The 21,740-nt window shown below is 41.4% G+C and overlaps 1 protein-coding gene across 5 annotated transcripts in view; it reads left to right on the top strand.

Moving 5' to 3' along the window:
• Positions 1-21,740, top strand: part of LOC119657248 — a 302,733-nt gene that overhangs the window by 223,922 nt on the left and 57,071 nt on the right. For all 5 annotated transcript variants that reach the window (XM_038064081.1, XM_038064088.1, XM_038064097.1 and 2 more), the window contains exon 3: positions 12,922-13,078. In XM_038064081.1, the coding sequence (XP_037920009.1) occupies positions 12,922-13,078 (157 nt within the window). The remainder of the gene's footprint in view (positions 1-12,921; positions 13,079-21,740) is intronic.

The following is a 21,740-nucleotide window of genomic DNA, read 5'->3' as shown; positions in this document are numbered from 1 at the left end:
TGGTAATCTCCCCTTTTGCTCCCTTCAATGTTTTCCGGTTATCCTCAACTTTCCTGTTTTTGGGTGTGAACATTGCATGAATCCTTTTAACAAACTCTTTCATCTTTCTTCTGTATAGGCTTCACCTACCTTAGCTTACATAATAAATCTTTTGGACTTATCTAGAAACTCCTGATGGCCGTAGTCTTTCATTTACTAAAAAAGGAGCTTGTAACTCTGATTCTTCTCTCATCTATGCAATGTCTGGGTAGAAATTGACTGGATACTTGATCATAGTCCTGACTTTGCAGGCTTGGTCACGGAAAAGAAGCAATAGGTAGATGATAATAGGTAGATGATAGAGGGTCTCTTAAGGACGTCTATTTTCCTTAACTTTCTCTTTCCTACTAACGATGCTAGGATGGCTAGTTGAAAGTCGACCTTCTGAACGAAATTCCGAAATACCTTCATAATACTCGCGATGCAAATCAAGCTCTAATTCCCAATAATTTCCCGGAGATAGGCGAGATTGAATGTACTGTTAGTGATTGCGAATTTTTCTGCAACCTGACGCAGTATTGAAGGTTTACACTTGCATTTCATCACTATCATATGCTTTCTATACGGATTTATTAGTACCCATGTGCTACATCCCTCCTCATTGATAAGAATACGTTTGAACGTACTCATATCCTCATCTGGAATTCTTCAAATTTGGTTCCTATCTCTATCGCAGGACTCAATTTTCCTCCATTTTATCTTAATATCGGGCTGTGTGTTATGAGGTCATGCACAAATCTTCTCAAAATGTGCTTAACACTCTACTAAACATCCACTTCCATCCCACAATTAGAGAGACATTTGAGGAAAGTAAAAGTACAAAAACGTTACGCTCCAGGAAAGTAGGTCTGCCATAGTCCCCTAAGATGGAGGCCATTCTCGGGTACGTTTTTCCTGACACAATAAAGACTATTTAATGAGCAGAATCGCTTTTCCGTTTTGCAAGGACCATGCCTGCCACCATTCAACTAAACGACAATCATATATTGTCAGACTGGCCGCCAGCTGTAAACGTTCGTAGTCAAAAGCAGGAGGTGGTGACAAATGTAATTTCGACAGCAAGGATGAACTGACACCACTAAATTACAAGACATGTGTACGGGAACATTTTATTTTCGACTCGGTTCCCCGTATACCGACTCGCACAGACAACCAGACGACAGTCCAATTTCGCTTTTATATTCAGTGTTTTTGTTATCAGGAAGTATATGGGGAGCATTCTGCAGGCTATTTATCAGAGAGTATTTTTTTCCTTACACGAGCTTGGAGTTTTCCCCAAGGACTCCTGAAAAACTCTTTGTTATGCTATCGGGGAGCACTAGTCATATTAGATTTGTATGTAAGTCCATGGATTCGGGCAAGGAAAGAAATTTTTCTTAAGGTTTTATCGGAGATGGCCAAGTCGACGAAACCGTTTCTATCTAGCTGTCGTGTTATTAAGGATTCTGATAAGGTTTATGGCGTACAGTTTGTATTCGAAGGCGAGTTTGATTCGGGAGAGGTAGCTGGTCATTATATTTTATGATGGAAAAATTGAGTTTTGCAAGGGGAATGATACCTCGGACAATCTGTTGCAAACTTGCTGCTTTTGTTTAATCAGTTTTGAAAACAGTACCTGGGGAGTCCTTGACTATCATTCCAGGCACGTATAAATCTTCGAAATGAGAAGTAATATCTGGATGTCTGGCTTATGGATGTAAGTTTTAGGAATTTGTATGTAAATGTTGTGCTTCGGATTTCTCGAAAAATATTACAGTCCATTGTATAAGGCAAATGACAGTTGTCCTTCTTCGCTCTAATTTCTTCAATATCGAATAAGATCTTTTTTAATCTGCCATGAAACTATCACGAACTAAATTGTACACATATTGTTTTTACGAACCATACACGATATCTCCAATTTAAGAGGATTGTGCTACACATTGTATCCTACACAGGACTATTCCGAAATCCACAGGAAGCTCCGTATGTGAATCTACCGCCGACACCGTCATAACATAGATGAAAGGTGACTCCAGAGAGCAGTCCCTCTACCACATGAAGGAGAGGTTTATTTTATTTACTATGTTGGAGTTGGCAATTTATCAAAATGGTGATACGACATCTTGAAGGTGTTCCTGTGGATTTTCATGTTTTCTCCCAGCTTCACAATTTTTCATTTTTCTTTTCAATTTAACTCGTTGGTAAAGGCAACAGTGGCTAAGGAGCCAGTGGCAGCTCTCTACTGATATGGTCAATTGGAAAAGTTACCTTGAGGTTGTCTTTGAAGTTGCTCCTTTCTGTTTTTTTGCTGTTATTTTTATTTAAAATCTCTCATGTGGAAAATTGTTCTGAAGATTGAGTTGTTTGATTTTATAGGCAGAAATTCACTTATGAATTTTCAGTTCCAGAGATCCTATGATGATGTGGATGTGGGCACTGACTCGATTACATCGAATTTCCATGCAAATTGAAATGTAATGAGCCGAAAATTTATTATTACGGAACATACACTCAGACATTGAGACCAACTAACTTTTCAACATATTTCCTGTATCCTTGTTAGGAGAAAGTTTTGCAATTGCATGCAAGATGGAAAGTGAAGTCGAAATTGTATTGGCTAGGAGCAACGTCCTGAGGAAATTCAAACTAACTTTCCGTCCATTTCTTTGAACTTCCCTGGAGACATGTTCAGGGCTTTTTCGACATTGGTATCTTTTTGGTAAAATTCCCAGAGGAACAGGAAAGGTTCTATTGGATCTCGGCACCTATGGTTCCAGTGTCATGTGAAATACCATCAAAGTCTTCTAAATTGTCGTCAATTAAAAGTTAAAATTTATTCAAAGGAACTTAAATAAAGTCTAAGCTTACTAGGAAGGAATATGCTAATTTGATTGCACTATGCCGATCAGGCGAGCACAATTTAATTGAATTGGGTTTGTGAATGCCAATTATACCATATGAAAACAATTTGGTTCTCTTTTTGATAAGGATGTTTGATTTTTGTATCCTTGGGGAACTTATTCTTCCTCCCTGAAAATGAAAGCTGTGTAGTTGGGAAATATTAGATGTATTTCCACTAGGCTGAAACACAATATCGGAAAGCTTCAGTTTAGAGACCCTTATGATGGAACTTAATGCCTGCGTGTTTTTGTGAACTATATAATTGCTGTAATCCTTTATACTGACGTGGTTTCTATAGGTCAACCAAATAAGGAATCGCCGTTGTTTTAGTTAAGCGCTCTAGGGTATTTGATATTGTACTAGGATAGGTTTAGTAGCCGGGACGGTCCCATGGAGATATTTTCCTCGGCCGCCTTTATATTGCACTCCGAGAGAAATAATATATTCGGTAGCAGGGTCTCGATTTCCAACAGTGGAATATTGATGATGATATTATAGATAAGCGAAGCTAATGTTCACAAGTATCAGATATATCTCCGACATAAGTCCAGGAACTCACACTGCTTAGTAAGCAGTTAGTACCGAAACTTCAAATTCAACAAATAAGAACCGCGAGAATCCAAGGTTTCTTGTTAAAGTTCGAAAACGAGATGTCTCTGAAGTATACAGATGAGGTAATACAGCGCAAGTCGGCTGCCCTTCTGCCTCCAGCAATAGTTCATGCACATCTCGATAAGGAAGAACAGATTTCATATATATTTCAGATATCATAAAGAGGGTTGCGATCATCGACTGAACCAAGAGGGGTGACCTATCCAAAAAACTTAAAAAGAAGCCGAAGTTGGCCGTGAAGGTCCGCCAGCAAATATTGAGGGTCCATCGAAGTGTTCCGTCGACACGCGCTTGGTTGCCTTTATGCTTTGAACACTTGGATTCTTCATGTGTCATTTAACAAAACTTCACGTGCCCTTTAACCCATGCATGGGTCCGCACCGGAACCTGAAAGTTCAACATTACACATGTTATACATGGCTCATTGGAAATTGTGAATTCCGCGGCCCACCAAAAGCTCAATACACGTGCTAGATAAGAATTGAAACAAAAAAGGAAAAAAATAACGGTTCTTCCGCGCGCGTGGAGCCGTACAAGTTTGGACCCGACTGCCGCGATAGATAGGGACCTCCTGCTCCTCCTGCCTCAGGCCTGCTATCTCCTACCCCGCATCACTTAAAGGACACGCGAAGTTTTGTAAAATGACAGATGAGGAAACGAAGTGCACCAAAGTTCTTCCACGTCCCCATGTCTGGTGATCTAAAAAGCAAGCAAGCGCTTGTCGACGGAACACTCCGTGCTTCAGTAGTCATCCAAATTCGCCAGCTTATCACTTATTTTGCTTTTTAGATTTTGGGATAGCTCTCCCTCCATCGTCTTCTCCGACTATTCAGGATAGTTTTTTGAGCATCGGGGATCAACATATAGCAGGTTTACGGCTCCAAATTTGTTTGATTATAACAAATCCAATAACCAGTGGAAAGTAGCCTATTCCGCTTCGCAATTTCGTTTCGATATATCGGATAGAGGCATGGTTCTCAACATTGTTCCCTGGAGGGCTACGTGCACTTTACTTCATCTTTCAAGTTTCCCCAGAAGCAAGCACTCCTATGAGTCAGTTGAGTTTTTTATCCTGCCCTTTGTAGTATACCTCAAGAGCTGATCGTTTCTTGTGTTTGTTTTTGAGATTTAGCATCTCGTCGGAAATTGCTTTCCAGAAGTCTCTGGATCTTGCGGCTACATGCTCGAGCTTCTGAGGAATATCTTTATGTGAAACGGCAATCTCTTCGTTCAGTAATTGAAAAGTTTAATTTTCTTTCTGCTTCGTCAGGACGAGGTGACGGATGAGATGAAGCTTTCATGGAATACGGCGTCCCATCCAAACGAAGAAGGTTGAATTTTCGCGATCCTTTTGGTTTTGCCTTGGTTAATACGCTGCGTCAATGGAATACTTAGATGGAATTGAGAGACCAGTGGTAGCTTCCTCCAAACTACAATTTTTCGTTTTTAGTTTAAATATATATGCCGGAAGCGACTTACCCCCTTCATCAGTACAAAGCTACTCTAGTAGTAACAACTCTCATTTTGCCTTTACAGATTTAAATATTCCGCAAGAAAAGCCTGTTATTCGAGAGAAAGTAGGTAAAGGTACTTCTCTGAAGTTTGGACGAGAGTGTCTTTTGCGATATAGCCACAAAAGCCCATGTTTCGCAGTTTTTTTAGGAACGTTATCACTTTAATAATCACAAGTTTCGAGGTGAACAAAAAATGATAAGCTTTTGAGATATTATACGAAGGAAAGGGAACGAAAATTCTACAAGGTGGGGTGAGAATGAGACATGGGAACACTTGCTTCGAAGATCAAACAAACTATAATTGTGTACATCCACAGAAATATTTCGGGCGAAGCTCCTAGTTTTTCAACTTTTTGGCATGCCGGCGTTCCTAACTCGCAGGTCCATGTTTAGTTCCAATTTCATTCGCATCATAATAAAATTTCGGATCATAATAAAAAAAGTGAGAGGTCCACTTAGTAGGGGAAATTGGAGCTCATGTATCTTTTTCTTAAGGTGGATAGCATCAGACTAATTTTGGTTGGATTTTTTCCAGCACACTCTCGAATATGTGGCTGATAACGGTGGTAAACATAACTATTAGCCTTAGCACCGCAGGAAATATATCATGGTCGGATATCGACAGTCCTGGTAGAAGCTGCTTAAAATCCTTTTAATAGTAATAATAATAATTGTTGGCGTAACGATCCAATTGAATCCTTCCGGGCCTTCCGTACGATATCCTTGTGCTCTAACCACTCAGCTATCCAGATGCCTTTTGCATGGTTTTAACATTAACATCGCTGCTAACTCCTTCCTGAACAGGATGGTAGTGCTTATGGTATGATGGCTTCCAAATGTACTATTTACTTTGTGAAGAGCGGTCTTTTATTCGAGGAGGGTAGGTGAATGCATCGTCAGAAAGCTAGCCTGGAACCGTTCGTCACATTACTTTGGGCTAGCTCCGAGCTCTCCCGCCTTGCGGAGCTTTCAAATCGGGAAATTCCTTTCAACGAACGGAGGGGAGAGGAGGAAGGGAACTGTCAGTTCAACGAACCTCCTGAAATCTAGCCCCTCCTCCGTGGCCGGTTCAGAAACAGCGTGACAGGTAGATATCACTTGCAAAGCTCTTCGTTTCTGTACTTGTGCAAGGCGCTTACGGTATACTTCCTTGACAAGAGCGTCATTCCATACCTCTGCGCCGTAAATCAGAATAGACTGCGTTGAACTCATCAGGAGACATCGCCAATATATGCATTAGAGATCCTAGGATGATTAGCTGGACGAAGTTGGATAATGATGGTACAGTGAGATTATTAAAAGTAAACTTTCTAGAACTCTTATTGGTACCATTCATATCATAGACGAATTGAAATTCATGGGTGCAACTTTAGAGACAGTAATAGAAGTATCCTTAAGAGTCTAGTATCTTGCAAAATACAGCAATGGGACTTTCCAATCGTGGTGGAATGGTTTCCTGTCTAAATTCAGGCAGATGACAAGAGAGGACTCCAATAGTTAGTACAAGCACACTGTCTGAAGTTGTTCAAGATCGCCATCAGCTCTGCCAAAAGCAGTCCTCAAAAAGTCCCTCCTAACCTTCGGCGTAGTGAGGTGGTGGACGGGTGGCGAGTTCTGGAAGGCTTTTCAGCAAGCGACCATCAATACATTGCTTTCGGAGTGGTTGACACAAACTCTCATCGTACACCATCCTGGCGTTCTTTCTGTTCATTAAACGTCGCCCTGGAGTTCACTCCGGGGGGGTGATGGCACTGCAGCTAGCACTGTCGCAAAATTCAGTTATGAACCTGATAAAGACGGTTTGCGAATCTTTAATGCCCAGGAGGGCAATGCGATGTGGCAAGTCGTCTATGTTTTAGTGGACGGCGGAAATTGTAGGGCTCCGTAGAGTGTCATAAACTCCACCGCTTGGTACAACATCTAAACGACCGGGAAACGGTCGGTTCGGTCTTATCGGGACTCCCTAGATCTGACTGGTTATCATTTTGGAAAATTCTGAGACTCCCAAAGTCCCTTCACGCGAAACTCTGAAACTGAGACCATTTTCAGAATCTTTACACGTAATTCTTAACTCTGCACACGCTATTCCCGTGAATCCGTACTAAGGGAGCCACCGTAATAGCAGCAACCCTTTCTGTTACTTTCATACAAACATTTCGTTCTCAATTAATTGCATGTATGGACTGTTCTATTATAATTCTGAAACTAGAAGACTTCTGAGGACAAACCACAACCACAATGTTCTTTTGAGGTTTTTTTCTTATTCAACACAACTCAGTCATCCGCTGTTCATCGCAAGGTTATAAAAACCGCAGACATGATAAGCTTGTTCTTGAAAATTCAAACTTTTGGCGGCCAAATTTTTTTTTTACTAAAAGTTCCTTACTAAAAAAGACGCGAAAACTTCATATCTGAAGAGCTAAGCCCAGTTTCGTCCTTGTCTTTTTCAAGCTTAGGGGTAATTCTTCCGCTCGTATGCTTCTCTATGCCCATGACCCAATGGAAACCTTTGAGAAAATCAACTTATTTTGTGAAATAGCAAAATTTTTCTGGATTCATTATAAGTGAAGCGCTCCCTGGATCTATTTTACCAGTGCTGTTAAAAATTTCTAGGTTGTTTTTGGTATATTTGACACTGCAAAGGCGCTTTCTGATGGATGGTTTTAAAACACCTTATTTTCCTACCTTATTTATTACTTCCATGACTAATAGTTTGTTAGCTTGTGTTTCATTATTTTATCTATTAATGGCATCGTAGTGCACATATATGCATACTACGTATGGGTATATTTCGATTCCATTTGTTTGTAGTCCATTTCATTGCCGCCTGAATTACAAATACTATCCATTGGCAAATTTATTTGATGGTTGTGAATGGTATCAACATTCGGGATTTCAACATAGAGATCCAACCCAACGGTTTCCTACAGTGGAATGGTTATTCTGAATAATGTAACTCAATTAATCTGCCCAAACTCTGTAGTCTAATACCTGAGGCTTTAAATCTATGTACCATTTAATAGATAAATTATTACTAGCTATCAACGGCTGGCGTCCAGAGGACATTCGATTATAACCCGCAGAATGAAGTATTTTGTTTTCAAAATTTGCTTGTCGTTAGTGAACCGTGAAATCATTTTACCACAGTCAATAGTTCCTTGTTTATATTGTAATTATTCAAAAATTCAATTAGTAGGGATAGTAAATGATTTGTAAAAAAATAATCATGGAAATTAACGCAGGTTATATTTATAAACTATCAAAAGACAATTGTTATATTTACTTTTAATTTCAAACTTTGGACCATATGAAGTTGGCTGGACATTGTTTTTCAAATAAAAGTTCATGAAATTATTTCAAATTGTCCTTTGGAAACAATTATTAATTTATATTGTCAGCAGATTGGGTCGTTAATAAATAATACTTAAACTATAAAAGTGGAACATACAAGTAGCTGAAATATCCGTTGTATTGAAAGCAACATTGAAAATCAACGCTTTTATTAGAAAATAAAATAAATAAAAGTGTCAGGATGCCGTAGTGGTTAGAGCGCTAGACTGTCGCAACGGAAGGCCGCGGTTAAATTCCCACTCGTGACAGAATGATTTGCATCATGACTGAATGTGGAATACCAGCCGACTTACCTGTGAATGAGTGAGCACCTGAGCCAAGTCAGAGTAACAACCACGAGTGAGCGCAATGCTTACCACATTGCTTCCTACAGTGTATCGTTCCGATTTTGAATAAAGATCCAATGGGAATGTCACTCCAACGATTATTATTATTATTAGAATGAAAAAAAAAGATACTTAACATAACATAAATCTTAGTAGCGAACTTAATATAAGATTAAAACTATCTTTACCTAATATTTGACTATGCGGTTGATTGAACCTAGAGGAAACATTACAAAAACTTACAATGGTTATTGGCGATTTATTCTCAAGTAGAAATGGAAGAAGGTGGAAGATAAGGATGGGATGGGGATAGGAAAGTGGATTAGTAACGGTGTGAGCTGCTGAGTGAGAAGTGGCCGTCTGTATAGAGAACGATTCTTCCTTACCTATCGGAAAGACAATATCATTTCTATAGAAAACGGGGACTTGTGGAAATCCGTTGGAGTAGAAGAAACTTTTCTCACTGATTCAAATCCGTAGACACTTAGCTACAAAGGGGATCGAGTGTTGCTGACACATTTGAAGGAATTCTATCTGCGTTGGTTTCGACATATGCTGGTGAAGTGGCGGAGGACCTGCCTTGCCTTTCATAAAGAGAGTAGGAGTCGAGAAGACTGGGAGTTTTATATTGAACAATCGACTCTATTTGAAAACGTATCATAATCTACAGTTAAGATAATTAAGATAATTAGCTAGGGATGTTGATAGGAGGATAACATCAAGACTGTCTCTTTGTTCTACCATCTTTATAAAACCATCTTTATAAAAGCCTTGAATTTGGAAAGAAGCGACAACTTTGACCTATTATAACTTTGTTATGAAAAGTTCGAATTCCACCAAACTTAGCAGAATCATGTTCTATGATATGCTCTATGTTGCTCTATGGTGCTACAAAGAACTCAAGGGGGGTTTGCAGCCATTTATTAAAAGTTATAGTAATATACAATTATTATCTTTATTTGAACAGATATCGGTATGGGGAGTATTTCGGAGCCTAGGCACCATATAGTGACAGCCTCTTGATTTTTTTCAAATTTTCCGGCCTGGTAGTTTTTGAGAATGGGTCCGCTAAAGAAATTATCACTTTCAACCGCCCGCACTCCCCCACTTCCAACAAATGTCAAAACTAAGACCGGCATCGGAAAGTACTACGAGACCTTTCATTTGATACCCCACATGACTATGTTTGATGAAAAAAATGTACACATCGATCCGATCAATGCAGAAGGTGTAGGGAGAAGCGCCATATTGCCAGGGAGTGTAATAGAGACCCCAAATGCCTATTGTGCGAGGTGAAAGAGGGACAGGGTAACCGGCATATTGCCGGAAATGGTAAACGTCCGGAATTTAGGAAGGCGCTCACTGCAATCAAAAAATGAGGTTTATTCAAATAAACTTTATTCATTGCAGGGTTGCTCAGGATTTACTTGAGCAGACCACGTTCGAGTCTGAGATGGAAATTGTCATCATAAGTAAACCGTATAGAAACCGTCAAGGTGGCATATGGGTCACAGATTCGACTGGTGGAGCGACGATATAGGCTTGCGGTCGACATGCCATACAATATATTGGAAGTCAGGCAACCAGTGGCTTTGTGCGGGCAAAAATTAGTGGTGTATATTTTTACAGCTGCTACGCCTCACCAAGTCTGACACTGTTTGAATTCGAGGAAATGCTTGATAATCTTGTTCTCGACGCAAGAGGACGAACTGGTGATTTCAATGCTTAGGCCCTTGAGTGCGGTAGCAGAGAATCAAATGCCTGAGGGCGCAGGTTATTAGAAGCTTTTGCGCAGATGGACATAGTTTTAGCCAACGAAGGTGCTGTGAACAGTTTTCAGAAAGGGGGTCAGGTTCGGTTGTAGACCTGACCTTTGTCAGTCCTGCGTTGGTGCGTCAGCAAACGCTACACCCAAAGCGATCACCAGACAGTCTTCTTTGAGACATGTAGCCAGCCACAGGGCAAAGATCCATCATTCCCGAAACTACGAAAGATTTCAGGCTGGTCTGCAAAAGCTTTGGATGAACAGACCTTCATAGAGGTCTGGTTAGGTCAACCTCATAAGGCAGGGGCCGCTAAAACATGTAACGCGTCCATGCCTAGGAAGTGCTCATTCCACGGTAGAAAATCAAACTACTGGTGGAATGGTGAACTGGCTGGTCTTCGAGCCAGAAGAGCGGTTCAGAGGGCGGTAGGTAGAGTCTATCATAGGCAAAAAATGCGCCTATAAGACAGACCGGACATGTTCGCTGAGTTGTTCGACGCGTGCATGTCCAAGGGGATATTTTCAGTAGGATGGAAGCGGCACAAGCTGGTACTTCTGCCTAAGGCTGGCAAACCTTAAGGGGAACCGTCCTCCTATAGACCCACATGTCTTCTGGACACTATGGGGAAAATTTTGGAGCGTGTAATTTATAATAGATTACTCCCAGTCATGAAGAGACAAAGAGGCCTTTCAGATAGGCAGTATGGGTTCCGTAAAGCCATCAAAATGGTTACCAGCTTGGCTGAAAATGCAACTCGCGGAAGGGGTTGTACCAAATATTATGTGGTGGTGACCCTGGATGTGAGGAATGGATTCAAATCGGCCAATTGGACCCTTATACGAAAGTTTCTAACGACGATTGATATTCCCACCTACCTCGCCGCTATTATCGATAGCTACTTGCAAGCGCGCATGGTCTGGCAGAATACCAATGATGGACCTAGGGAGTACATTGTCTCCACGGGTGTCCCACAGGGCTCTGCACTGGGCCCACTACTGTGGAACATCATGTACAATTACGTACTTAACCTTCCAGTCCCGGAGAAGGCCACGGCGGTGGGTTACGCCGACGATATAGCACTGGTTGTGGTCGCAAAGCATCTCGAGGATGCTGACTTGTACTCAAGCGACGCAATCAATGTTGTTAAGGCTTGGTTAAAGAGTGCTGGACTGGCACTCGCGGAAGAAAAAACGGGGGCGGTCCTCATCACTAAGCGCCACATTAGAATCGGAAATCGTATCATCACCTCGAAGCCGGCCATCAAATACTTGGGGGTGATGATAGACGGAAAACTTAATTTTTAGCAGCACATAGAGCATACTTGCGAAAAAGCATCCATCATGATTATGGCTCTGACAAGGATGATGCCGAACGTAGGAGGACCACGGCATATTTGCACACTGCTCATAGCCAGGGTGGTAAATTCTATCTTCTTGTATGCAATGCCAGTTTGGGCAAAAGGGCTGCATGTTTTAGGCAACCTTAAGAGTGTGTTCTACCTGCAGGACCGTCTCAGATGATGTAGCGTTCGTCATCTCAAGAATGATGCCGATTGATATCCTGGCAACCAAGATGATGAACATTTATAACACAAGGTTCATCCCTCCCTTATCGCAGGTGAAAAAACCGAAAGGGAGAGATCCATAAGCAGATGGCAACAGCGATGGGACCAGTCAGAAAAGGGTCTTTGGACTTACAGGTTGATCCCTTCTATCGGGAAGTGGCTGGAGAAAAAGCATGGATAGTTTTAATGAGTAAAAATCCCCACATTCATACATTTCAAGTTAAATGGAATTTTTGAAAAATAAAACCAATCTCTAAAGAAACTTAATCGATTCACAAACGCTGTGAATTTTTAGCTCAGAATAATCATACAAAAGAATAATAATTTTGCAGAATCTACTAAAATTTCAATTAGGTAGAATGCTTAAGGCCTAATGGCCATCAAAACAGTCCTTTTTATCAGGACCCGCAACACAACAGTATGTAGATCCTTCCCGGATAATAACATTAATATCGACCGCTATCTTAAGAAGGAACATTTACGACTTCAATTCTGGGCGGCCTTCCTTTTATTATCCCCACAACCATCTATTGAATCCTAAAAAAGCAATTCCGAGTTATAAAAACCCACACTATAAACCGCCCCTTGCCCGATATCTTTAATATATCTAGAAAATAAAAAAATCTTTATTTTTGTTTATTTTCATAAATTGCATCTCGTCTTTCATCTATTGAATGTGCTACATCTACTCCTTGTGGACGTCTCCATCTCGGCATTTCTGTTATCTATTGGGAATGATAACTTCCGTCGACTTGCCGTGTTAACGGGGAACTCTCCTGGGCGACACTCAACGCGCCGCGACTCCTTCGTCAATGGTCGTCACAATCGCCACCACCATTATGGATGGCTATTAAAACCAACAATAGTAACTTGGTATCAGCAAATGCGACCCAAAATGGACATAAAGGGACAACCATTTCTATTTACCAAGGAGACACAACAATCGCAACAAACGCGCCAACAACAAATGGAGGAATCTCAAGTCCAGCGAGACGTAGTGAAGTTTCACCGATTCAAAGTCACGTAAGTATTTTCTTTAAATTTCCTTTGAAAGGATATTTAACCCCACATAGATGATAGCGAAATTGAGATTAGTACCAGAGTTTTGGGTTGATTTTTTTGATTTCAAATCGTGCCTTGTGGTCAAGGTGTTTTAGGCCATTTTCCTTTCAGTACATACTCGTATATTCCAGGTTAAGAAAGGCTTCTATCAGAATTATCTTGAAATATTGAAGACATTCCCAGAGGTTGAATATTTTATTTTGTTGCCTCATTGCGAACTCTTCAACTTTTGCTCAACTTTCGCAACCCCATTATCGACGGGGCTCCTTTTTATAAAGCTTCCAACTTTTGGGATAACATAATTTCAAACGTCCCAATACTTTCGGGTTAACTGCCAATCATAAAAGCAACCAATTCTGTTACTCTCCAGGGAGTTAATATCTTTTGCTCCTACTTGCATGTAAGGATTATAACTTCCCTTCTTTACGGCACTTCAAATAAAAGGAGCCAAGATTAGCTGCACCCAAAAGTCGCTTTCGCGACTCCTTATCTCGAGGAGCCACGGAAAGTACAATTTGAAACCTTCTCAGCGACTCAGCTGCTTTGCATCCTGAAAATTTCTTACACATAGTCCTCCGTGATATGCATGCCATGTACATTTCAACGAATCAAGATAAAACCTTGTAAATTGCCCAAAAAACTTTCTAGTTAAGAATTTTCGCCGAGCGGTGGAGCGTTGGTTCCGCCCGATTTGTAAAACTTAGTTCCTAAATTGAAAAAGTTGCCTTGCTTTCATGTACTCGCTACCCTTGTGGGAGAGCTTTAATGGATGACTACTCACAAACCGGGAAGAAGTTTAAGAAAATTTGTTAGGTATCAGCGGAGGGTTATGCGGGTTTGTTTGTAGTTCCGACATTTTGAAATATTTGGACAGATTATTTTGAGTATTCTTCGTTTGGAAAGTTTCAAGTTACGGAAAGAGTTTCACTGTGGTCGGAAATTACACCAAAAATATTGGGAGTGCATTGAAAAGTGTCACGAAAAGTAGTTGAGAAAAGTTTTATTGAGTTCGAGGACATTGGTATAATTCGCCTGAAAACTTTCATAGCTTATTTATATAAAATATATCCCTGTTGGTGTCATAGTGCCAGCTTGCAGAAAGGATCAGGTAAGTATCAAAGAAGGGTAGAACTAGTTACATCTACTTAGAATCCAACGGATTAGTTTGAAAAGTATTTATTGGCAGTCTGCTACTGGTAGTGGATTCTAACCAGTCTTAAAAAACTATGCATCATCTGGGTTCTCATGTTTCCAGTAACGAATATTTGTAAGTTAAATTTTATAGGGATCATAAGGTATTATCTTGAAATTGATCTGAATAGGTTTCCTTAATCAAAGATGATAAAATGTCATATGCAAGTAAAAGGAATCTAATCGGGTCCTACTCCCAGGTGCATTTAGCAATGAAGTTGTAATTTTATTTCACTACATAACCCTTGCATCGGACCGAGGTGGGAGTTACTTCCTATTCGAGGGAGCGGGTGCCGGTGTCATTGGTCAAAGGAAAATGTAGTTTGAGCCAATGGGCTGGTACACTAGCATATTCCAGGCGGAAATATGCGCCATAGACAAATGTGCCTCCTTTAATCTGGAAAGGAACTATAGGGGGCAGAACATAGCTATTCTCACCGATAGCGAAGCAGCGATGAAGGCACTTCGGTCCAACCAGGTGAACTCTAAACTGGTATGGGAATGCCTTGAGAGACTGAATACACTCGGCTCGTCCAACAAGGTCTGGATACTTTGGATTCCAGGTCATGCTGGGTTGGAAGGCAACGAGGCAGCGGACGAACTAGCCAAGAAGAGAGCAGGGACGCCTTTACACGGGCCAGAACCCTTCTGTGGAATCGGAAACGGTTTCATGGCTACGAATCTAAGAAATGAAGAGGAACGGTTGAGGGAACTATACTGGGCGGGTCTACCAGGGATGGAGCAGTCCAGGGTGCTTATTGGGGGATACGACCCCATATGCACAAAGGATTGCTTAAACCTCACCAAAAAGAACCCCCGAATCATAGTGGGAATTCTCACTGGCCATTGTCGGCTAAACTATCACCTAGGGAAGCTAGGGATATCTATGGACACTACTTGCAGGTTTTGTGAGGAGTATAACGAAACCTCTATACACATCCTGGGACAGTGTCCGGCACTTGTGCAAAGTAGGCCGAGGCATCTGGGGGAACACTTAATACCAGATGCAAAGCTGAAAGATCTGGAAGTGGGGAACATACTAAAGTTCCTGATGGTTATAGGCCTGCTTGAAATACTATGATCAATAGGTATACTATAATCAGTGAAAGGGGCAAAATAGTTCTTTAAGGACGCGGTGCGACTTTCTCTAAACAGAATAATAATACTTCCTATTCACCTAGCTGAAGTTGTGATATTTCTTTTGAAAAATGTAAATGCCAGGAATATCCTGATGTATCCCTCAATCCTTCAGAAATGACGACGTTTTTTCGTAAAAGCCCAGTGCACTCTGCTTGAAAGTCAAAAGTTTACGCCAATACAGTCAAACTTTGCAGATTAATTGATGTGGATTCGCAACAAAAAGTGCGTTATGGCGACCAATCAGATCGACCACTTCATGATCAGCAGTATATTTAGGAGTTGTCTCCTGTATGTGCGGAGCAAGTGAGGCACTGACTTCGGCTTGAAAGGGGATGAGTATCTGATGGCCGCTTGTGTTCGCTTGTATGCGCCACTTTCCGGGGGGTTGGAGAGCTGCGACATCGACTGCTTGTATGATGCATCTGTCGCTCTACAGTCGGAGAGCTAGCTCGCTGACTGATCAGACGGCATATACCAAATACTCAATAACCCACCTGATAATATCGATGGGTCGCCATCAAAAGTGCTCTTTTCTCGGGTCGTACACAGGCCGTCGACCACGTCCCGAAGGGACGTCCTAACATCTGGCTGACTGCGGAATGGTGGAAGCAGTTCGATGAATGGAGGGGGTTGAACGCTCTATTGGCCGCTTTGGGTGATAATGGGTGTGATGCACTCGAATTCCGATACCGTGCGAAATCCCGGGAAGTTAAGCGTCGTATGCATCATGAGTAAAGGGAATTTGCAATAATTTTGATCAGGGTAGCGGAAGATACCCCGCAACGTAATCAACTTGCAACTGTATACCGCATCACAAAAGAGCTTGCATGTGGTTGCAAATTATCTGATATTCCTATAAATGATATTAAGGGGCAATTTCTCATCCACGATTACGAGCAGTTCAAGATGTGGAAATAACACTTCACCACGGTTCTTATCCATATTACATCCGGTGAGGTTCTTCCTCTTGTAGATGAAATTTTTTTCGCTTCACATACTTTTCATCGATTTTGAAAGAGCTTTCGATAACGTGAACAGGGATTGTATCTGGCATACTTTATGTAGGAGAGGCATTTCGGAAAAACTAATACCTATTATCAGTGCGACATATGATGATGCAAAATGCTACATGTTGTACCGAGAAAAAATTTCGGAGGATTTCGAGGTCCAAATTGGAGTCCGCCAGGGTTGCATCTTGTCACTATTATTATTTCTTTTTGTTGTCGGTAACGTTCTTCACGCTGGCTCGTCCGGAGGACGTGGGAGAGTTTAATGGACGATGACATCTTTCCTCAAACATCTCGACTACGCTGATAACATCTGTTTGCTCTCTTTCTTGGAGCTTAATCAAATGCTCTGGATTTGGAAAGAGAAGCAAGCACAGTTGGACTAAAGGTAAACACAAGAAAACGCGTTGTACCCCACCATAGGGTAAATGGCAATCATATATAAATATATGTACATAACCATAGGTGGTCTTGAAGTCAATGAAGTGCAACTGATGGTCATATTCCAACAGGTTTTTCATATGATTTAGCTAGTTTGCCCTGAGCGAATCCTCTCTAGTATTGGCTGACGATATTCTGGGCGAATGGGGCCACCCGGTCTCATATAAATAGTTAGTTTGTTAGTTTAGTTTAGTGGGGGGAACTCAGACTTTGTTAGTTCCATTGTACTATCCTCGGAGATCGCCTATTCATCGGCCTCTCGCCTACGGCGTTCGCAGGCTTTCGCGAATCTGAGAAAATTCTCCGGAGACAGAGAATGCACAGACACTTCGTTGAAGAAAATCTTACCAAGGTATCTTTGTCTGAGGTTTGAGAAAGCCGGGCAGTTACACACGAAGTGCAGGGCCGTCTCTTCCTCCTCCTCACATTGGCTGGATATGGTCCCATTAAAATCCTTACTAGCGTTTTCATCTCTCACTTCTTAGAAGGTAATAAAAATGCCGCTCTAGCGGCCCCGGGTTCCTTCATCAAGATTTTCGCTTGCCAGCAGAAATTTTTCCATTCGGTTGCGTGAATCCTTGAAATTTCCCACTTCAGGGTAGACTTGACAATAGACGACCGGATGCCAAAAGTTGTTTCTGGCCCAACCATTCCGGATCTAGAACCTTGGCAAATCAGTCTGTCAGCCGCCTCATTAGCAGCGACGCTTGAGTGCCATGACACCCACATCAGAAATATTCCGCTCAGTCGGGCAAGTTTCAGCAGCACCTCATGACAACTCCACACCAACTGGCTTGATTTCTTGTTGCTGTTTAATGGGGATAATGCTGCCCGACTGTCGGAACAGATTCGAATGATGTGACTCCTCCATTTTTGTCGCAAACATTCTTCTGCTGCCAATGAAATGGCATATACGTATCTTCGCCTGGAATATGGTCCTGGTTTTTCCGAGAGATCGGGGTAGTTCCATAATTAGATTTCCCGAAAACACTCCTGCTCCCAATCCGTTTCCACTACTGACCCGTCTGTGAAGATTATTAAGTCTGTAATACCAAAGGACTCGTGGTCATTTGTCGACCATTCTTCTCTTTTGGTGATTATGACGGAGTATGTCTTTTCGAAGACGAATCTGGAAACCATATGATCGGTGGGCATCAGGGACACATGATGTTTACCAAGAAACTTCCAGGTGGACGAATGCCCGTCTGATTGGCCGCTTTTCCACGTCAATAGTATCAAACCTTTCCGTTTCACCCAAAAGTGGATTGGGGTAAATTTACAATAGCTTCGAGTGCCGCGGTCGGAGTACTACTCATTGATCCAGTAATCGTTAGGTAACCGAGCCTCTGAATCTTCGTCAGCAGCTTCCTGCTGTTAGTAAAGTTCAGTCTCTCCCGCCAAACGATAAATACATACAGCCGCGGAAGTTTTACCAATAAATCAGCAAGACGAAGCCTTCTACACCTCGATGCTCATCTTGCCGAGACAAAGAAGGAAATCTGATGTCCGACAAAGTGAGCATATTGAAGCGATGGGTTGAGTACTTCGATGAACTGCTCAACAACCAGAATATCGACAAGTTGGAGGTGCGACCAACTGAAGACGACGGACAAATATTGCCACCACCAAGTATAAAAGAAACATTTCGTGCAATTCATCGGCTTAAAAATCATAAGCCGCCAAGACCCGATGGAATTACAACCGAATTGGTTAAATATGGAGGCGACCAATTACAGCAAACATTTCGACGAAGCGTAATTTGTCCCATACATAAAAAGGGATATATCATGCAGTGCAGCAATTATAGGGGTGTCAAGTTGCTGGGTACCATCTACAAGATATTCTCCGCTATCTTGCTAGGGCGGATAACCCCACACATCAAGAACATCATTGGCCCATACCAAAGAGGATTCACTCCAGGCAAATCAGCAACAGATCAGAATTTCCCTGTGCAGCACGAGATGGAAAACTGTTGGAACCTGGCTATCTGTTGCACTATCTTTTCATCGACTTCAACGCCTCGTATGATAGCATAGCCAGGGTAAAACTATACACGGCCTTGAGAGAATTCGGTATCCGAACAAAATTAAGAAGAGTGATTAGGCTGACCCTGACTAATGTGGGAGACCAAATAAAAGCAGCAGGATCACGTTCAAGACGATTCAACATTAACAACGGACAAGCTACGACAAGCGGATGCCCTATCGAGCACCATTTTTAAACTTGGCCGTGAAAAAGGTGATTTGTGATGTTAAGGTAAATGCGAGAGACACAATCCTCTTCGAATCCACCCAATTATGGCCTAAGCTGGGGATATCGACATAATCGGAATAACAACCCACGATGAGCAAACTGCCTTCAACCAGATCAAGCAGGCGGCAGTCAACGGGGCGATCTGGGGCTGCATATTAATGAAGGCAAGACGAAATATATGGTGGCAAAGTCAGTACCAAAAAGGAGTAGGTAATAACATCACATACCACTGGTCAATAATAATAATAAAGATAGGAGGCTACAACTTTGAGACCATTGGGGTCAGAAATCACAACCAATAACAGCTATGACGATAAAATCGGCGCACTGTTGTTAGCTGCCAACAGAGCCTATTTCATCTTACAAAAACTTATACTGTACAAGATAGTGATTTTGTTAGCCTTCATATACCCCTCGGAGACTTGGGTTCTTAGCAAGAAAAATTGCGAACTCTTGGTCGTATTAGAGGGAAGAATCCTCTGAAGAGTTTTTGGCCCCCTACATGAAGATAAACGATTCCGTAGCCTATATAACGACGAAATTTATGATACCAAGACCGTCAGGTTGGGGATAAAATCCGGCTCAATAGGTTGCAGAGAGCGGGTCATTTAATTCGTATGAGAGAGGATAACTCATCGCGGAAAGTCAATAAAAGCAATATCTATAATAGAGAAAGAAGACGTGATAGACCCGCTTGAGATGGAGCGATAACGTAGGACAGGACACTAGACAATTTTGGAGATATCAAGTTGGGTTACCTTAGAGCAAAACCGAGATATCTGGAATTTAACCCTCTAATCTCAAAAAATTTTGTGACAATAGCTTCAGTAAAGTAAATCAGGGTCTGACAGACAGACAGAGATACAGACAAACATTGAATCGATTCCAATAAGGTTCATATCCCAAACAAAAATAAGGTTTTGTTTCACAGAAAACCTTAAAGACGAGAGTATGTAAGGTCACACAAGGTGTGATGCGAACGAGACTACCAAATCGAGAAAGGGCGAAAGCGTAAACATATCAAAGAAAATGGACTGTCGGAAGAGGATCAGAACATTTCTCGAAAATTCGAAATTATAAGTTGTTATTTCAAACAAAATATGTCCACAATTGAAAGTTGATTAGAGAAAGATACAGTCACAAAATCCCAGGCCCCACTGCTCTATTAATTTTTAATCAGAGTATTTCCAGACATAAAGTCTCTTGGATTTCGACGACTATTTTGGAGTAAAACTTTCTCTACTACGAATAGTACTAGCTTCATAATTTTCTAGAATAATACCTTCAAATTAGTTGGCTATTTCGCTTTCATTTTACTCCAAATGAAAAGGCATTCATTCCCCCGAACAATATGCTTCAGAGCAGTCTGAGGCTTATCCGTGCGGAATTCTCAGTTCCTGCATGAATAAAACCATAGTTGCGATATCTTTTTCTCAAAATCAAGTCAATGTCAATGACGAACCAGAAAAGCGCACTAAACCTCCATTTAGATTACCTTCAATCCGTGATTCATCAACCTTGAATTTCATGACGAATCTTTCCCACTTGAAAAGAGCTTATTGAGCTGAAAATATGCACATGTAGTTTATGCTTTGAAAGGGAAAAGCATCCTCGTTATTTATATACGCGTACGGAGGTGGATACATATCCCGCAAAACGATTTTAATGCAAATAATGAATATTGCACATGTACTTAGGGTCTCCCTTTGCCGCATACAACACTCATATTTATAATTGCAACAAAACCACCACTAAAGATGCCTTCGTGGTCGCCCTGCACTGGCACGGAACTGCATGGAACAACAACCGCCTGCCGGAGTCTGATTTAAATTCATATCTCGATTTATGAGAGAATAAAAGTACGAAATCCTTCCTGCATCCCGTTTTCTCTGCGTTCGTAATCCACGGGTACGATGAAGCCCAACCAGTCCGCCACCATGGAGCATTCATAAATCTGAGTAAAGAGCGCAGCGTACAAGCAGCTGAGTTGAGAAAGGATTGTGTGGTAATTCACTAGGATGCATACTAATCCCAAGGATAAATGCTTTGTGTGCAATAGTCCCAGGCGCTAGCGTGCTTAGTTTGCATGCGGATAAAGTCTAACTAAAATACCAACGCCACAATTCTTCCGAAAAGTCCTTGGTAAATATGCAGTTGTTTTTTGATGTGTTTCAAACCATGGACGGGGAGATGCAACTTGAAACAATGTAGTACCGATACCATGATTTACAAAGAATGTATACGTGCTGTACAATATTATTCTGTTAGGGCTTTGTAGGGATTCGAAGCATCTATTAGAGGTGTCGCTCTGCCTGTCCAAATTACAAATTCTTGTAAATGCCTTAAGCGCTATTAGTGAAAAAGCCAACGTTGGCTCTTATTTGCTGTCTGAGCATTTATGTCAGGTGATCCTTGGGGTTTGATGCCGGATAAACGTTATATATACTTCGGATGCTATCGAGCATTGCTAAATTGTGGAGTTAATACTCATCTAAAATAATCGCCTGACTCTGGGCAGTAATATCAAAGAAAGAACAACATCCAGCCCATAAAAGATTCCAACCAGTGACTGTTTGTTAATTTCATTCTGT

This window comes from Hermetia illucens, chromosome 1, assembly GCF_905115235.1.
Source record: "Hermetia illucens chromosome 1, iHerIll2.2.curated.20191125, whole genome shotgun sequence".
In the NCBI taxonomy this organism is placed as follows: Eukaryota; Metazoa; Arthropoda; class Insecta; order Diptera; family Stratiomyidae; genus Hermetia; species Hermetia illucens.
The sequence above is the reverse complement of the archived record's forward strand: the minus strand, read 5'-3'. Positions and strand labels throughout refer to the sequence as shown.